We start from the raw sequence: 16,684 nt of genomic DNA, 5'->3' as shown, positions 1-16,684 counted from the left end.
AGGAGTTCATCCCACCATCACCCTAATCAAAATCAAACCCAAAAACTCATTTCTATGGCTCACGTCTCTCAGTTTCCTGACCTGGCGCAGATCTGAAGCTCTTGCACGCCTGTCAGCTCATTGCCAGTCCTGTTAAAAACCCGGTGGCTGCAAAATGGACCTTGTTCCTCATTTTGGGATGCAGTGGCAGTGTGAGTCTGCTCTGGGAGGAGAAGGTGGACAAGCTGTTTCGGGCACCCTCAGCCCTGCTGGTGGCAGGCTGCTGATGTGAGAGGATGGTCAGGAAAAGATGGGCACTGAAAAAGAAGGGCCCTAAAAAAGATGGGCAGTGTATGTCTTCCCCTGCACAGCAACAGCTTGAAGTGCCTGGCCTCTGTGTGCTGAACAAGGAGCCACACGCTGGGAGAAATAACTCAGCAGCAGCGCTGGCATCTCTCTGTCTGGAATATTGTTCCAGTTCTGAATAGGAAGTGGGACAGGGATGCTTTGTTTTTTCACGATGACACCATCTCTCGTCAGCACGAAGGGTCACAGCAAAGCTCACACACTCCTTCAGGAGAGCTCCTATTTCCCTGCTGTTGTGTAGCTGCATGCACCTACTGCACTGTGTACTGAACTCCTGAGAACAAGTTCCAGGGAGGTGTTGAGTCAGGAGTCAGTCCCAGCGTGCCCTGCCCACGGCTCTGCTGCTGTCTGCAGACAGGGAAGGTCCCAGCACCCAGCAGTGCAGTGCTTTGGGTGGCTTGTGGCTTCTGCCTCAATACGAGATGTGCAATTCTCTGCCTCCCATTCCTCCCACCTTTGTCTGAAGCCCAAAGAAAGACAAATTGAGAAACAGTCTTTGGGTTATGTGCTCCGAAATCCTTAGCACTCCTCCTCCTCCAGAATATCCCCAGTAAGCTTGGCTGTATCTGAAGTGGAATAACACCAGCAAAGCTGTGTGTGTGTGTGCCAGGAGCTGATCAGCTGCAGTGGCTGCTGCTTTGTGTGTGTGTGTGAGGGTGTGTATGTGTGTGTTTGTGTGTCTAAGGTTGGGTGCTTAAATGCTTTGTTGCATTATGTTAATTCCTCGGCAGTGCAATCAAATTCATGTCGTAATTAAAGCTGTCAGTTGGAAGGCAAGCCAATCGCCAAGAAAACACAGCATAACAAATGAAGTGAAATGATTCTGCGTGTAGCTATACAATGCTTCGCCAGGCATGAAATTAAATAAGTAATTTGATGTTGACATCAGAAATTGAAATGATACCCACTGTTCCTTCATTCAGTCAGACCTGCATAAACAATAGCCAGAACAAATATATACAACACAGCCTTCCTCCCCACCCAGCTCCCCAAGTAATGCACAATCTATATGCAAAATGGGTATAACTGTGCCTTCCAAGACCTCAAGGATGTAATTTTCATTGGTACACAGTAAAGTAATGCTTACGAGAGGGTTACTACATTTTTGCTCCTGGGCCAAAAGTTCTTCTCGTGAAAAAAAGAAGAAATAAATAATTAGAAAAGAGCTGAAGGAAAATAACAAAACTGAAATGGTGTTAATTTTAAGCAAGTGGCTTGCGTTTTGCTGATGGGCACCTGGTGCAGGCTTCTGCTGGTGGTTGTGTGAATATCAAACAGTGTACCTAATGTCGGATTTTGCAAAGGGGGAAAGTGAAACCATTCCCTCTATTATAGGCGCACTTTATATAAGAGATGTAGAACCATCCAGTGCAGGATCACGACTCAGCATGGTCTTGTAAAGATGCTGCATACACAGTATCACATTCATCAGTTGGTACCAAGGCTGGGCACTGGGTAGTAGGATCCTTTCGCTATTGGGAGTTGTCAAAAAACCAGGTGAGAAGCTGCCTTCTTGCATAGCCCTTGCTTCAGCCTGTACGCTCTGTCAGCACACAGTTCACAACGCAGCTAACGTAGTCATTCATGCATGTGCAATGCAGTCTTTTGTAGCTACTTAAACCGAACAGAGTATGCAGACTGTACTATCCATATGCAGCATGCAATTTGTGAAGGGCTGTGTTTCCATCAAGCAAAGTCAAATTCCCTGAAATTGCACAAAATTATTTCTTTTCAGCAAAAGTCATTTGACTGCTATGTTTCAGCTGTCCTCTCATAGCCATTGCAGCGTTGCTTTTGAAGGAATGGAAATATTCAGCGGGAAGCATTTTGTTTGCTTATTCCTCTTTCCTTTGTTTCGTGTGTTGTGTTTTGATATTTGATCCTTCCAAAGCTTGGAATAAAAAGCAGACAAAAATTGCACACAGATGCAGAATGCAAACTTGGGAGCGTTCGGCCTTTGAAGTAAGTTTTATAAGTTGTGAGTGAAAGGGTGGGACTTGTTCGGAATCCATGCAGCCTTTCCAACCTGGTGTTGCAGAGCTGCGGGCGGCAGTGGCTCATGAACCCCAAGATGTGGCCCCTGGAGGGGACTTGGCAGCCGTGTGAGGATCCGTGCTGTGTGCTTACCTGACTGCTCATGGCTGCGTGTTCCCAGCCCTCCGCTGGGAATTCCAAACTTCCATAGCAGAGTCTGTTGATACTGCGATGTTGGTACCCCTAAGATTGCCAGGATGATTTCCTCTTGCTAAGTCTTTAATTTTTAATGGCTTAAACCAAAAAGCCTTTCCCTGGACGTACATAACCTCTCTAAACCTCTCGTTTTAGTAGTGCTTTGGTGCACACATGGTAATATTCTGATTATTTGCAATGAGTATGGCCGTTAATTTAAAATTTCTTGGCACTATTTCTGCTGCACAGGGTTCAGCAAAAAGACCGAGTCAGCCCCTTGGGAGTGGGGGTTTGCTTCATTTTGTGTCAGCACTTCACTTGGAGATCAGAAGTAGAGGGAGTTTGCTGTTAGGGTTCCCTGCAGTGGGGGTGGCAGGGATGCAAATTCTGCCTCTTTCCAGCGGTTGGCTGGGGCTGGTTGGGTCCTGGTTAGGGCAGAGCTCTGGCAGTGCTGGAAGAGCTTTTGTACCATGGTGCTGCAACGCAAACTGAGCTGCAGGAGCTGAAGGTTGGTCATCTGGGCTTCCCACTGCTCGCCCCAGAATTACCCTCTGCCTTTTGCTTCCTTGTCCATTGACCAGCCTGGCTTAGAGCGTTTCAGGGGATGGGGTCGGAGCGTTGGAACGGATCGGCCTGTAATACAACAGCAGTGACCTGGATTAGGCCGGAGATGTTTGGGTCTCTCACCATGGCTCTAAGAGAACCTGCTGTGTAATCCCCATTGCTGAGATGAAAAACTAATGAAACAAAACCCTTTATCTCCTTAATTCCTGTGAACGTAGAGGTTGTGATCGCGTCCCACTTAAAATGAATTTCATGATGCGTTTTGTTTTTTTTTTTTTAAGCATTTAACCTTTTGATTATTTTCCAATTTAGTAATATTGGTTTTAATTATTCTCACGGTTTTGAGTTTTGAAATCAGTTTCACACTGTAGAGTTTTGTTGTTTTTCGTTCTTCTCTTTTTAAATCCTTGGTTTGTTAAACAGCGTGGACATCCAAGTGGGAAATCGTAGCGACTGTGTTCTCCAGGAAATGCTACATGGACTGAAGCGGCTTCTCTGTGCCCACGCGTTCTTTTACATTTCAGACTACTAATTATGTTTACAAAACGTCTCATTTTAGAGAAGCACTATGTGTGTACTAACCAGGGCCTTTCGGGAATAAATTGGCAAACAGGTCATATACTGGAAAAGTCATCTAAACCCACCGGGCTTTTTGTTTTGAAGTCAGCCTACATTTTTTTTTTTCTTTTCCCCCTCCCGCCTGCCCCTTTGTGGCCACAAAGCTGAGTAGCTGGAGTCCAGGGCATTGAATGTCAGCATGTCAGGGAGGCTGGTTGATGAGTGTCTGTTTAGTCTCAGTGCAGGGCGAAATGCCATCATTAATTCATTACCCAGCTGCCTGTCAAATAAATTGGCAATTACGTCCACCGCAGAAGCTTGGAATTCAGTAAATAGCACGTTACCGTCTCGGAGTTGTTGAGAGATGTAAAGGGAAAAATTAAGCAACACCGTGTTTGTTTCAGTAGCAGATGACAAGGGGCAGCACATTGGTGCTGTGATGTAGTGATGAAAAGCTTGGAAAGGGCTGGTAATGAGCTATGTGGATTGGAACGTGTTAAAAACCATCACTGACTTTCCACTTTGTCTTTGTGTTTTATTGCAGAGCTCAGCTCCTTCCAGCTTGGGAACAGGCTACTTTGTAAGTGTATCTCAACTTTAACACATGTCTCTGAACAGCATAGCATTACTCCTGAAATGAAAGTGCCTCGCTGTATGGAAACGAGCGTAAATAACCAATCTCCGTCTGCCCACTAGGTTAACTTTTTCTATTTCTTCCTCCACTAATACATAATAAGTAATATAGCAGACGTGGAGATCAATGTTTTCCTGAGCTAATTAGATGTCGTTAGTTACTACATAAATCCCCAAAATATTTAATTTACACAATTATAGCAAATAAAACGAACCGTGGTCATATCAGCTCTCTAATCTGAGATGGCTGAATTGATTTCCCCCTGTACCAGTTCTCAATGATTCATAGACTTTGAAGAGCCCATTATGGCAGTTTTGTCTCATCCCCTGTGTACCACAGTCCAGAGAACACAACAGTGTTTTCTACCTGTTGGGTAAAAGCCCTCTATGTCACAGATGACCTAGGAAAGCACACCTGTAGTTGTATTTATGCTAGATTTACATTTGACATCATGAGAAGAGGATTGGACCCCGACTGGATTGATAATTGATCAGTGTGTCTTTTTTATATATATATAAATATTTATTTATATCTCCCTTTATTGATTTAACAGTCTGTACTTACAATTCTTCGTGTGCTTATTCCCAAATTTATCATGCAGATATGTTTGAGAGTAAGAAATGTTTTGCAGTCAATTTAGTGCACTGTTTGTTCTCCTCTAAGATTTGTATCCTCTCTAACCTGTAACTTACACTACATTCTCCATGCATATCCTTTCTGACTCTGTGTTACATCTGTAGGAGAAATAGGACATTATGCATGTCCAAAAACAGGTGGGTACCATGCAGTGAGACTTCTTCCATAGCATTGTTCTGTATTGTTAAAAGTGTAATCAAAGACGGCTTCTATCTTTTCATCAGACTATGGGAAAAGAAAACTGTGTAGTATTCAATTACATGATGAAAAATAACTTTGTTGCTCACTTTTTAGATTCCCAGAGTGTAATTGCCTCCCATTAGTACACGGTGAAGTTTAACCTTTTTTTCACAGAGATCTGTGATCCTATAAGAAAGATATGGGGTTAAACTGGGTAATGCGTGGCCTCACGTGTAAAGTGTAAAATGCAAGCACGGATATTGCTTAATACATGGAGAAATGCCATGTCCTGCTGGGGTTGCACTGGACTTCAGCACAGACTAAGTGTTCCGTCTTCTGCCAGTGGCAAGGTCTGAAGAGAGTGTTATCAGCTGGAAAAGGTTTGTGGTAGTTCCTCTAATTAGGCTAAAGCCTTAATCCGTGAACGGTAAGGTAAAATGTAAAACAGGAAAAAACAGTTTCCTTTTTTCAGCACTTTCCCTGTTCTGTGTCATGCATTTTTAAGAGGGAGGATATGATAGCAAGAAGGATATCAAGCATCTCAACATGTATCTTGCATTAAGATTAAAACTAAAACTCCTCACTTAAGACTAAATTACTTTCCTTTGTCTGGGCGCTTGAAATTCAAATCATATGAACATACACAGAGATGCTCTGGAATGGGACAAATATAATGTGAGATGAAAGGCTTTAACATATATAAATAAACCTTTTTCTCCTTATAGCGGGAGCTGAATATGCATGGTTTAAGAACAATGTTCAGCTTCGTATTTAGGAAGCAGAGGTAACAGAAGAAAAGCCATCTGCTGTTCCTTGCACCATACTGTCTGTGGGTTGGTCCAGTAAAGTGAAAATCTGGAAGGTGTCAGCATCCCCTATGCTCCAGCAAAAAGCTTGAAAGCTTCCAATTCTACCAAGTTGGGAGCTGAGTAACAAGAAGAAGCTTAGCATCTTCTTGTGCCAGTGTGTTGGCACTTTAAATCATACCAATTCAGCTCTGAGCAGGTCGGGGAGGCATCCCTTATTGGGTGCCATTAACATGATATAATTTCTTACATTGAGTCACTGTAATATGATTCCTGTAACTTTCTTTTTCCTTCTTCACCGATAGTCTAGTATTGAAAAAAGTCCCATAGAAAGCTGTTTTTCCAGTTAACCAGTTTTGGATGAAACTTGAGGAGTTGTTTCCTCCTCTTCTTGTTTTGAGAAAGTTGTTTCTAGGATTATCCTGCTTATTGTTTAAAAAAAAAAAAAGGTCCATACTCTTATTAACTTACATGGGACAAATAAAACCCAGATGTGTTTTGTGGTACCAGACAATGAGAAAAATGCTCCAGAATGATCCAGTGAGCATGTGTTTCTGATAAATGTAATTACTGTATTATCAAAGTGCGGAAAGAATATTTGGATTGACTTCTCAGAGCTTTTAACTAGAGAAGACTGTTAGTTTTTCTGTTTAGTGTTAATCCGGAACATCAAAACTTGGGCCATCGGTGTCAAGTAGAGCAGCAATTGTTTTTAGTTTAATAGATAATAATAAAGCTTTTCCCCGTGGAAGTTATTGATCAATACACGTTGTACTTTGGAGCACGGAATCTCGCATTCCATAGGCACCACAGGGAACACAGGCAGCCAGGTAAGTTGCAATGGACTGATGATCGACTCTGTCTGAAAGCATCTTCTCCAGCGAGCTGGATCACAGGTGGAAGCAGGTTTTACTCTGAAATGAATGAGCACTGAGGTATGGATAGTGGCAGTATCTGCTGTTTTGTCCAAGTTTTAACAGAATAGTGTTCCTTCTGTCTAGATCTGTACTTTAATCATCAGGGTTCGTTATTGGTTTTATCCTCCTCAGTCTCCCATCTCTTCTCCAGTAGAATTGGTTTCTTGTTAGTAGTACACCTCCACCAATACATGCCTTTGTGGAGAAAATCACCTGCTCTGTAATGAGTGCTTAGGATAGCAGACTGAGATGGTGAAACCTATCGCCCATATTGATGGTAAATACGTCCTCCTTTAATGAAGTATCGCTGTCCTTTCTGTCAGTTGTGTGTTTCTTTTTAAGCTTGAATGAACCAAGGTTTGTAATTCTCTATTAGCTGCTTGTTGATTTTGGAGTAAGTAGTAAGTATCCTTTGTGTCAACTTAGTCCTGTTGTTTTGCAGCATTATTAGAACAGCAGTGCATTTACATGGAAACTTTTGTATGTGGAATAGTTCATTATTTTCTGTTTTTTGGGGTTTTTTTTAATGCATCTTGGGGAATACTTGATACCTAATACTTAAGTTGCCAATTTTGCTCTGATTCATTCATGAAAGCAGGATTTACCTTAGTGTAATTGCAGCGAGAGATACGTAATTGGTGAGCAACCAACTACATCTACATTGTTCTTTGTGTAATGAGGGCAGAAAGGGGACAGTTGTTCACTCAAGGAGACGAGGTTTTCTCCCCCAGTTTTTGGTAAGAGTGAAGGGTTGGTGTAGGTAGACCATGTTATCTAACATGTACAGAATGGAAGTAACGCTTGTGAGGCTTGGAGCCTATGCTTACGTTAGGCATTTGGTTTTGATAGAGACTCGTGTCCACAATGTGTGTGTATGCTGTGAGTGTTACAGCAAAGAAGAAATTGCTTATGGGTCCTTTTTATTCTACAGAGAGTCTCCTGAGTGTTTGAGAAAATGTTTATATACCCAACACTTCCCAGTGATATGAAATTATTTTTCTGATATCTGTATGATGGTTCCATCTAGTAATTCGTGCTGCACTTCTCGCGGCAGTGATAAAGCTAAAATCTTACCTAGTGTTATGCTGTGATTAGGTAAATTTTTGAATGGGAAAGATGGAGACTGGTTCTTATGCTCTTGTTACCTCTGTGTTAGTGCTTCTTGAAAAGCAAAACATAAAGAAAAAATTGCATGCTCTGGGAAAGGCAGGGCATTCACACTGTCTGCTTTGACAACCTGTATTCACTATGAAGTCAATAGTCAGGGTTGGGAATCTCCATTAAATGATTCAGCCTAACTCATACCTAACTGGCATGATTGGAACTGCCATTGATTAAATAGGCTTTCTAATTAGGTGCTTTCAGCAGAGTGGGACATGTGTGAGTAACCTCTGAATGAGTGCTAATGATGCAAAGTTGTTGAGGAGTGGTAAGTGTATCTACATGCATGTTTTCTTCAGCTAGCAGCAACCTATCTTCTGCTTCTTCCACAAGAAATAATATTTGGACGTGCTGGAAATATAGGTGCACTCTAAGAAATCATAACTAAACACTTCCTGAAAAATCTCCCACTTGTCTGATTTTTTTTTGCATTGCAAATCATCATTGTCTCTGCTCAAAGATAGATGATAAGGCAGGCTACATCTCACTGAGAAGTCTCATAAGATAATTAGCAAGTAGCTAGAATTTTAGGAAAAAAAAACTTTCTAGCTTTAAAAAAGTTACTTGAATTTGTGTTATTTGAATTATTAACATTGTTCAGCTGTCTATCATTTTAAAAGGCTGAGGGAGATGTTTTTAGAATATGATAGGAGTTTGTGTAATAACTAAAAGCTTTTTCTCTTACCTGACTACAGAGAATGGTTTTTGCTAGCTTGCTTTCTGTGTCTCCCTTCCAGCCAATCTCACATTAAAAGATACAGTTGCTTTATTGGTTTGCAACACAAAACGGAACAGAAACAGAAATTGAAATAGCTTCATGTTTTATTTCTTAATGACGAGTCCAGCTCCAGAGATTGTTAGGAGCGACCTAAGATTGTTAGGTTCATTTTTTAGTTCCTTTATTTTTAGTTGGTGCTGGTGGTGGTGGATTTTTATTTTTATTTTTATTTTTATTTTTATTTTTATTTTTTTTTTAGTCTTAGCAGATTCCCCCATCAAAAAAAGCAGCGTGTGGATTTTCAGGATTTGTTAGCATTTTGTAGCAAGCTGATGACAGAAACAAGCTTGGGAGGCTGGAAGGGAGAAATAAGCACCAGTGACATTTCTTTACCAAATAATGATCTTGTTCCACCTTAAAAATAAGGAAGAAAAAAGAAAACAGTGATGTGCACACGGGCTGGTGACTCAGACAAACATAAATTGTGAGCATACTCCCAAAGGCTCTAGCTAATCAGTTGTGCTATCCAGTTTGGCCCTGAGTGGGTTTGGTTCCGCAGATGTTTGCGTAGTTGCAGCATGCCACTGGGATGCTGGGTTGTGTAATGTTGCATTGCACCACTCAGAGCTCTAAAACTCATCCCAAGTGGAGCACCAACAGTATTAGGAGAGAGGTGATGGAGGACCAGTAGTTGGCCTAGATAAGACCAACTATTTCACCATGCAGGAGGACTGGTTTTCAACCTAGACGTAACCTACAGAAGAGATGTGACACCAGTTGTACCCGAACATACTCTGGGTACTCATTCTCAGTTATAACCCTTAACTCTAATAGATTTTCCTTCATGGCCTGGTCCTTATGCAATGGCTGCAATCCTAAGTAGAGTCTCTGCCAATATTCTGGTTTCTGGAAGGTCAAATTTGTGATGATGTTGACTCTTTTTAGGTAGGAGTGTGCTGAAAGACTCAACATTAAGAGATTGCTGTAAGACCCATTGGCTTCCACTGGAGAAGAACAAGGTTCACATGAAATAGATTGGAAAAATTGAGACATCTATTGTAATGGGAGGGAGATAATACTTTGCACACTTCATGTGCTCAATGATGGTAAAAAGAAAAAAAAAATTGTTTTTGTAGATAGGCTGAGTTACTCATTACCTTTTAGTGCTCAGTTTTAGAAGGCAAACATTCAAATGTGTTTTGCTTAAGTGTTTGTAAGTCTGAAATGCTGTGAGGTCTACAAAAGCACAACAGCAGCAGACTGTTTGGATGCACCACACTTAATAAGCTGTCACGTCCTCTGTGAATACAAGTGAAAAGGCAATCCTTGTTATCCTGCTTTTGGCACTATAAATCATTGTTAACAAATCCTAATTTGCTTAGTAGAGTAATGAATGATCTCCAATTTTCTCACTGTAATTAGTTTTACCAACTATTATTGCAAAAGGTATGCTGAAATCCATTTTAGCTTCTCTTTAAAATCTCTGTGTGCCTATTCTTTGGAGAAGGGAATCTGAAAAGAGAGGTTATGAATCTTGAGATAGTAAATTCAGATTCAAGGAAAGTGATCAAAATGCCAAGTAGAAATCTGTGCATTTGAGCATTGCCTGTTGGTATTTGCAGACCTCAGTGGAACAATGAGACCAGAAAACACTGGTGTTTCTTTATCTGAAATATGTTAGGTTTATCTTTCCAGGAGCCACTGAAAATAGAGTGCGTTGTAACAGCTGCTGTAAGGGAGGCATTGTCATTGCCAAATAAAAACATTACATGTAATAAAGTCTACCCCAGGTCTATTAATGTTAGCATTTGTAAAATGTAATGCTGTTCCTAGGAATGGCTGAGGCTCGTTAAAGAGTTTACTAATGATATGACCATCAAAGCAAAAAGAACAGTAAAAGGAGACATACGTATATTTCTAGCAACCTACTAATCATGATGAGAGTAGCTGGAGCATAACAACTGTTTTTGGAGAACAAAACTGTGTATTTTTCTAAAGGCTGAGAAAAACATGTTATTAACTCAGTATTTGAGAATTGTTTGGGCAAAAAGGATACGTTACCTGGGTTGGAATTCACTCAAGAAAGGTCTCAACTCAGATCTGTTATGAGCGTAGATTGCGGTCTTAGTTATTTTTGCAGACCTTCTGCGTGGTATTTTCTCATTAACTTTAGAAACCTGCCCTAATGCATGCTCAAGGCTTTTGAATAAAGTGTTTTGCATTTAAAAATATCAATCCTTACAGTTCTTCTTTGAGTTGGGTGAAATGATATTGTCCAAATCGTAAACAAAAGGGGAAAGCAGAGGCTCAGCAGTTGTTCCTTACTCAGCTACGCAGAACTGAGATCAGAATTTTTGTACTTTCAGGTTTATTCACTCATTGCAGAATTCTCACTGATTCTCATCCCCTGTCTGGATAGTGCAGTGATTAATTTCCTTAGGACAGACCCCAGACACATTAAGAGATACTGGACCCAAAGAGTTACCACTTTCAATTGAGCAGTGCTGAGCTAAAGTGTACTTCGTGGGCGGCCTTGTCTTTCCTCCTTGCCCAAGTCCATTCCTCCTGTAGTTGTTAGAATTGAGCAGTCTATCTGTGTCATACCTTTGTCTCAGTTTTGCCCTGTTGTGTGGTTCCTGGGGCTTTTTTTCTGGTGTTACATTTAGTGCTCTTCTATTTCTTCACCAAATGCTTGGAGCATGTTAGCCACTTTTCCTATTGCTTCTCTATACAGTCTTCCACTTCCCTCAGTGGGGTCCACGGATAATAAATGTGATGAATGGAGGTGCGTTAGGAAAACGAAAGAAGGAAGTTAGAAAATGTATATATTTTAATTTGTGTTATTTGCCAGAAGGGTCTCTGACTTCTGGCATCAGCAGAAGAGAGAGGAGTGTTACAAATGGTTGGCAAGTAGCTTCATTTACAGTTCCAAAACCTTGGGGCATAGTCAGTACGTGTTTTTGATTGTATTTCAGATGAACTTAATCGTTTTAGACTATCTTCAACAAAAATCAATTAACAAAAGTCATGTCATGATCTTTCATAGGCAAATTTTTAATTTTATAATTTCTGCTTCTGGAGATGATAAGATTTAGATAAGGAGCAAGGAAGACTAAGATTTGCTGTCAGTCTAGGTTTGGTCTCTAATGCCCCCTGTTACACACAGCTCATCTTTATTACTTTTCGCCGTTGGCCTCATGTAAGTATATTTTTTGCTCATTGGCTCGTGTGAAACAAAAGAATTGTTATTTCATATTCCTCCTTTTTCTCTTTCCCGTAATGTGACGCAAATTGTAACTGTGAACTTGAATAATAAAGAATTGCCTCACTGATTGCTAAACATGCATTATGGTGCTTTTAAACTCATTTCAGGTCATCGTACTGCAAATTAGTTTGATTGCAAGCAGTTAAGCTGTCATATACAAAGCCTCCATCTTCCATGGGGTCTCAGTTTCTTATCATTAAGGAAGATGTTCAATGCATTCAATGTATGTGTTGTAAGTTTAATATTTGGGAAAGGTTGAGTTGGGTCTCTAGAGGAGATTCCGTATCATTTCATGAATGGTGCTGGTTTGCTCATTACTGCATGGTGGAATTTTTTGTAACCCAAGAGGAAAAAGCAACACTGGACCTTTTCTGAGGCAAAGTAACTGCTGATGTTACTGTTTGTTGTTTGTTTGATGGTATATACTGTGCAAAGTCAACGACCGTGGAAATGACCAGGACGATCATTTGGCTAACCAAAGAGGGTACTCTGGAGAAAGACAGTGCAAAAGCTTCTGTGAAAATAGGCTTATATGTGTGTGTATGGCTGGATTAATGAGAAGGAGAAACCATACGATGATACTATTTTGATGTGAACTTTCTTAGTTTTCTCATTTTGCCATTTTCTGGGGAAAAAAATTACTCTCTACCTCTCTTTCTTATATTTTGGAAGAATACATGTACCAATTGAGGGTACATCATACAATTTCATCTTTTTGACAGTAGCTCTTTTTTCTTCCTGCTAAACTTAGAAGTAGTGAAATGGTGGTGTAGCTTAAGTAGGGAAAGCTCTCACCTCTTACTGCATGCATTCCGTTCTAAAACTTAGCCAGGGTATGAACTGTTCCTATGTGAATGGTTAGTGTTATGGTGAATACGACTATATTCTTCTTTTGAGTCACTTGGAGGGATGGTAGGGTGGTACCTGAAGTAGAGAACACATCTCCTGATTGCAAGAATTAAGGCTAAATTTCACAGAAAAGAGTCCAATTCTCGTTCTCAGCCTTTTATGTCAGAACTCAGAATTGCTGTCTGATAAAATGTAGGACACCAGATTGAATTACTTCATTGAACCACTGCTGTCCCCTGTTAATGGTAATTGCACGGATATAGCGGTCTTTCTTGGCAACATCTCAGATATTTACCTCCCACTGTTTTTCAATTCAAACCTTTGATGAAAATATTCCCAGTACTTCTTTAAAGCAGACACCCAACTGTCTTTCTTGACAAAGGCAAGGTCTTTAAATCAGATCCTGACAATTTGTGACACAGCAGTCTATCTAAATCACCTTTTACCTATGTCACTGTGTCATTTCCTGAAAAAAATGTGTCCATCAGAGAAAGGTTGCTGAAGGCTTGGTGCTCGGTGAGGCTGCGTGTGGCGGGGGGAGTGGGGAGATGTGTGTGTGTGTTTCAGTGGAAGTAATTAGATGAATGCTTGTAAAGTTGTGATGCGTGCTGTAATGGTTCGTTATAAATATGTATTTTTGAGGTACTTTGTCCATAAGAAAAGCATTATTGGGTTATTGTTGCTCTCAGACCACTAGGAAGTGAGGAGTTTTTTACTGCTTTTCCTTTAATAACAGTGAGTCTGGTTTGAAAAAAAAAAAAAGATCAGGGCAGTTGTTTTCTTCTTTACTACTCCTGAGGGTTAATGTGCATTCAGCTGAAGTAGCTGATTCACCTCCTGAAACCTCATCGCACTTGATGTTCTGAACTGCCCCTCCCACTGAGAGATGTGGCTGCCACGTCCACCGTTCATTCTAGCAAATGCTATTGTTTCGAGCCATCTTGCATCGTGATGAGGACTCCTTCCATTTGTGCAATCAGATCAGTGCTGCTTTCATGACCGAGTCTGCTGTCTCGCTTTGCTGGAAGATGGCAACCATTCACTGCAGCGCTAGAAGGGGTTTCCAGGAGTCCTCTTGCATTACTAGGGATGTTTTTGGTTCAAACTCATGGTGGGCATATATAAGCAGCAGAGTAGGCCATTTTAAGTAGCATCACTGTAATAGGAAAAGGAAGTGATAGTCACTTGTGAGTGAAGATAAAGTAATGTATTTTGAGTGTTTCAGTTGTTTATTCAGTGCTGTCCATGCATGTGCCTACCTGCACATATGTGTAGTAGCTTGTACTGGGCTGTAGATTTCTAGCTATTACTGTAATAAAACTTTTTATTATTAATAGCATTGACTGTTTGGCCCACCTTGGGAGATGAAAAGAGATTAAGCAGCAGAATAGGCACCAGCTATAATAGAAGATCATGAGCTAACTTCATTAGCAAAATGCTAATCTTTGCCAAGGAGGATGTGTCTGTCAGGGATGGTGATGAAAGACAAGCTTGGAGCAAATAAATGACTGTCGTGCCTTGTGTGTGTGCCAGGCTGGTTCAGAGAGCGTGGTTTGTGTCTGGAGTGGCATCGTGTAGTACAGAATGACACTGTGCCACTTGGAAGCAAAGGAGCCTTCCCAATGAGAGTCTGGATTGTTGGGCATGTCAGAGAATGCAGGCGGAACGTGGTTTTGTTTCGGTAAATCGTTCTTGAAGCCAAATGGAAGGGTTTTCATGCTGCACAGCTGAAAGAAAATGTAGCAAGAAAAGAGGGGGGTTAAGATTTTTAGAAAACTCAAGAAATTCCCCTAGAAGAGATGCTCTTTGTATTTCTACTTCCCTCTGCTGCGATGTACACACGTGAGAAATGGAGAAGAGAATTGCCTCCTCTTCCCGTACTCCAGTGCTTATCTTTGTATTTCTGATGGCTTCTGAAGATGGAAGTCATTAAATCCAGGCAAACAGTTTAATAGAATCGAAACACTTAAGTATCCAGATTCCTCTTTTTCTTTGATGAAATAAAGGTAATAATTGAAGTTATTTGTAGTAGCAGTAGCCTCTGAAATGTTTGAAGTGCATTTCTGTACAGTGTGTGCATGCTAGAGAGCTGGCAGCACAGATGCTGGGGAAAGGAATGTGTTTTGGGGCTCTGTGAGAGGCTCTGATGCTAGCTACTCCATCTGCACAGAGATCACTTACACCTGCTGGTAAGCCATCCTCTTCTTCTCTCTTCCTGTCTCCCCACAATATTAACATCTGGCTCGCAGGACTGCTTCCACCTTGGAGTGGCAGCTGTGTCAGAGGCAATGTGCTTTTTACAGCAGAGAACAGAAAGGCAGAAGCAAACCTGAACCCCGTGCTGGCAAATCCACGCAGGCACCTCCTGAAAGCACTGTGTCTTCTGCTGTCTGCTTCGGGTTGCCAGCTTGGAAGAGCCAGCCGTGAAGCCTGGGATGCTGTTAAACACCACCGAGGACTTGTTTGCTCCCTCCCCAATCCCTGTTCCCCACTGAACACAAACTGTGAGAAGTCCAAGAACTGCTGTGATGCCAACAAGAGCAAAATTACTTGCAGCTGGTGAATGCCACCTGCTCCTGCCAAACTTCAGCCAAAGCAGTTTCCTCCCCGGAGTGCTCTGGAGTGGGGAATCCAAAAGCTGTTCAGAGCAGAGCGATTTGTAGTGTAGGTGGGGAAGGGACATGGCAGTTCTTGCTTGGGAGCTGAGCCTGTTTTGCAGGGGGTCTTCAGTGCTGATGGCTCTCTGTCCTTTCCCTTTCCAAGCTCCTCCTCACTTTTCCAGCATGTCGCTTATGAATATTAATTCAGCCCCCTCTCCCTTTATGTGCCACGCTTTTCCCCATCCGAGCTGATGCAAATTTAATGTTGCTTTTTAAAAAAAGGAAATACCCTGTATCTGATACCAAGGGCAGAGTGTCTCCCTTGAAGGCCCTCTGAGGTTGCCATGCAGTGCCACCTGATGACACTGTTTTCCTCTGTGGTAGAAACACTCCTTGACCTCATGGAGGACAAGAAGCACAACCTCTGTTCATGCTCCTTGTCATTCCCTCTGATTCTTAATAGCCTTCCTCATTCGTTCCTAGCATCATTTGGTTGCCCAGTGTTTCCCAGTAATTTGCATCTTTTTAGTTTTTTGTTTTTTCCAAGTACACTTTGTTTATATAAATTATCTGTGGTATAGAAACAGTAAACAGAAGGACGGCATCATTATGAATTAATATCAGGAGTCCTCTTAGCCCTGTTCACCCTGTTCTTTCCTGCTGACTGCTTCACAACTTCGAAGGACTTTTTTCCTACCGAATCAGGAGTTGTTCTGTTGCATTTCACTAGAAAACCACCCGTGTCCAAAAGTCTGCCTTCATTTGTTTAAAGGAGCGTTCTGGAGAGCACTGTTGTTGAGTTGACCTGTGAACAGTTTCATCAGTGTGCCTGCCTTTGGGCATTAGGAATTCACTGAGGTTGGTTGATACAATAACTTGCTTTGGTACCTGTCAGAGCCCGAGCCCAAGTTCATTAACTTTGTGGTTGTGTAGTAATTAGTCATTGCTTCTTGCTTTCATTTCTGTCGTTTAGTTCCCGGTGTTTTTTTCTTCTTTCCTCTGCTTTGCTCTCAGTGCCTGATTTTTATAAACCCGCTATGAATCTGCTCCTCCTTCATTTCTCAGCTCCATCATAAAATCTTTTTTCTTGCCTATCTGCAGTCCAAATGCCGGAAGTGTGATAATAATTAAGTCCTCCTTATTATTTCTGGAAAGCATCATCTCAACTGTTTACCTGAAGGTAAGTTTGAAGGGACTTCATCCCTGCTGTGACTTGTTTGAAAAGATAAAGAAAACTTCAAACAGCATCAGAGATAGCTGCGTTACTCATGCTGTCATCAGC

The 16,684-nt window shown here is 41.4% G+C and overlaps 1 protein-coding gene across 6 annotated transcripts in view; it reads left to right on the top strand.

The window, feature by feature from the left end:
- AUTS2 (AUTS2, activator of transcription and developmental regulator) overlaps nt 1–16,684 on the top strand; it is a 670,249-nt gene that overhangs the window by 284,723 nt on the left and 368,842 nt on the right. For all 6 annotated transcript variants that reach the window (XM_021416123.1, XM_021416122.1, XM_021416128.1 and 3 more), the window contains exon 4: nt 4,181–4,216. In XM_021416123.1, coding sequence (XP_021271798.1) covers nt 4,181–4,216 — 36 coding nt within the window. The remainder of the gene's footprint in view (nt 1–4,180; nt 4,217–16,684) is intronic.

The sequence above is a fragment of the Numida meleagris genome, chromosome 18 (assembly GCF_002078875.1).
Source record: "Numida meleagris isolate 19003 breed g44 Domestic line chromosome 18, NumMel1.0, whole genome shotgun sequence".
NCBI lineage: Eukaryota > Metazoa > Chordata > Aves > Galliformes > Numididae > Numida > Numida meleagris.
The sequence above is the reverse complement of the archived record's forward strand: the minus strand, read 5'-3'. Positions and strand labels throughout refer to the sequence as shown.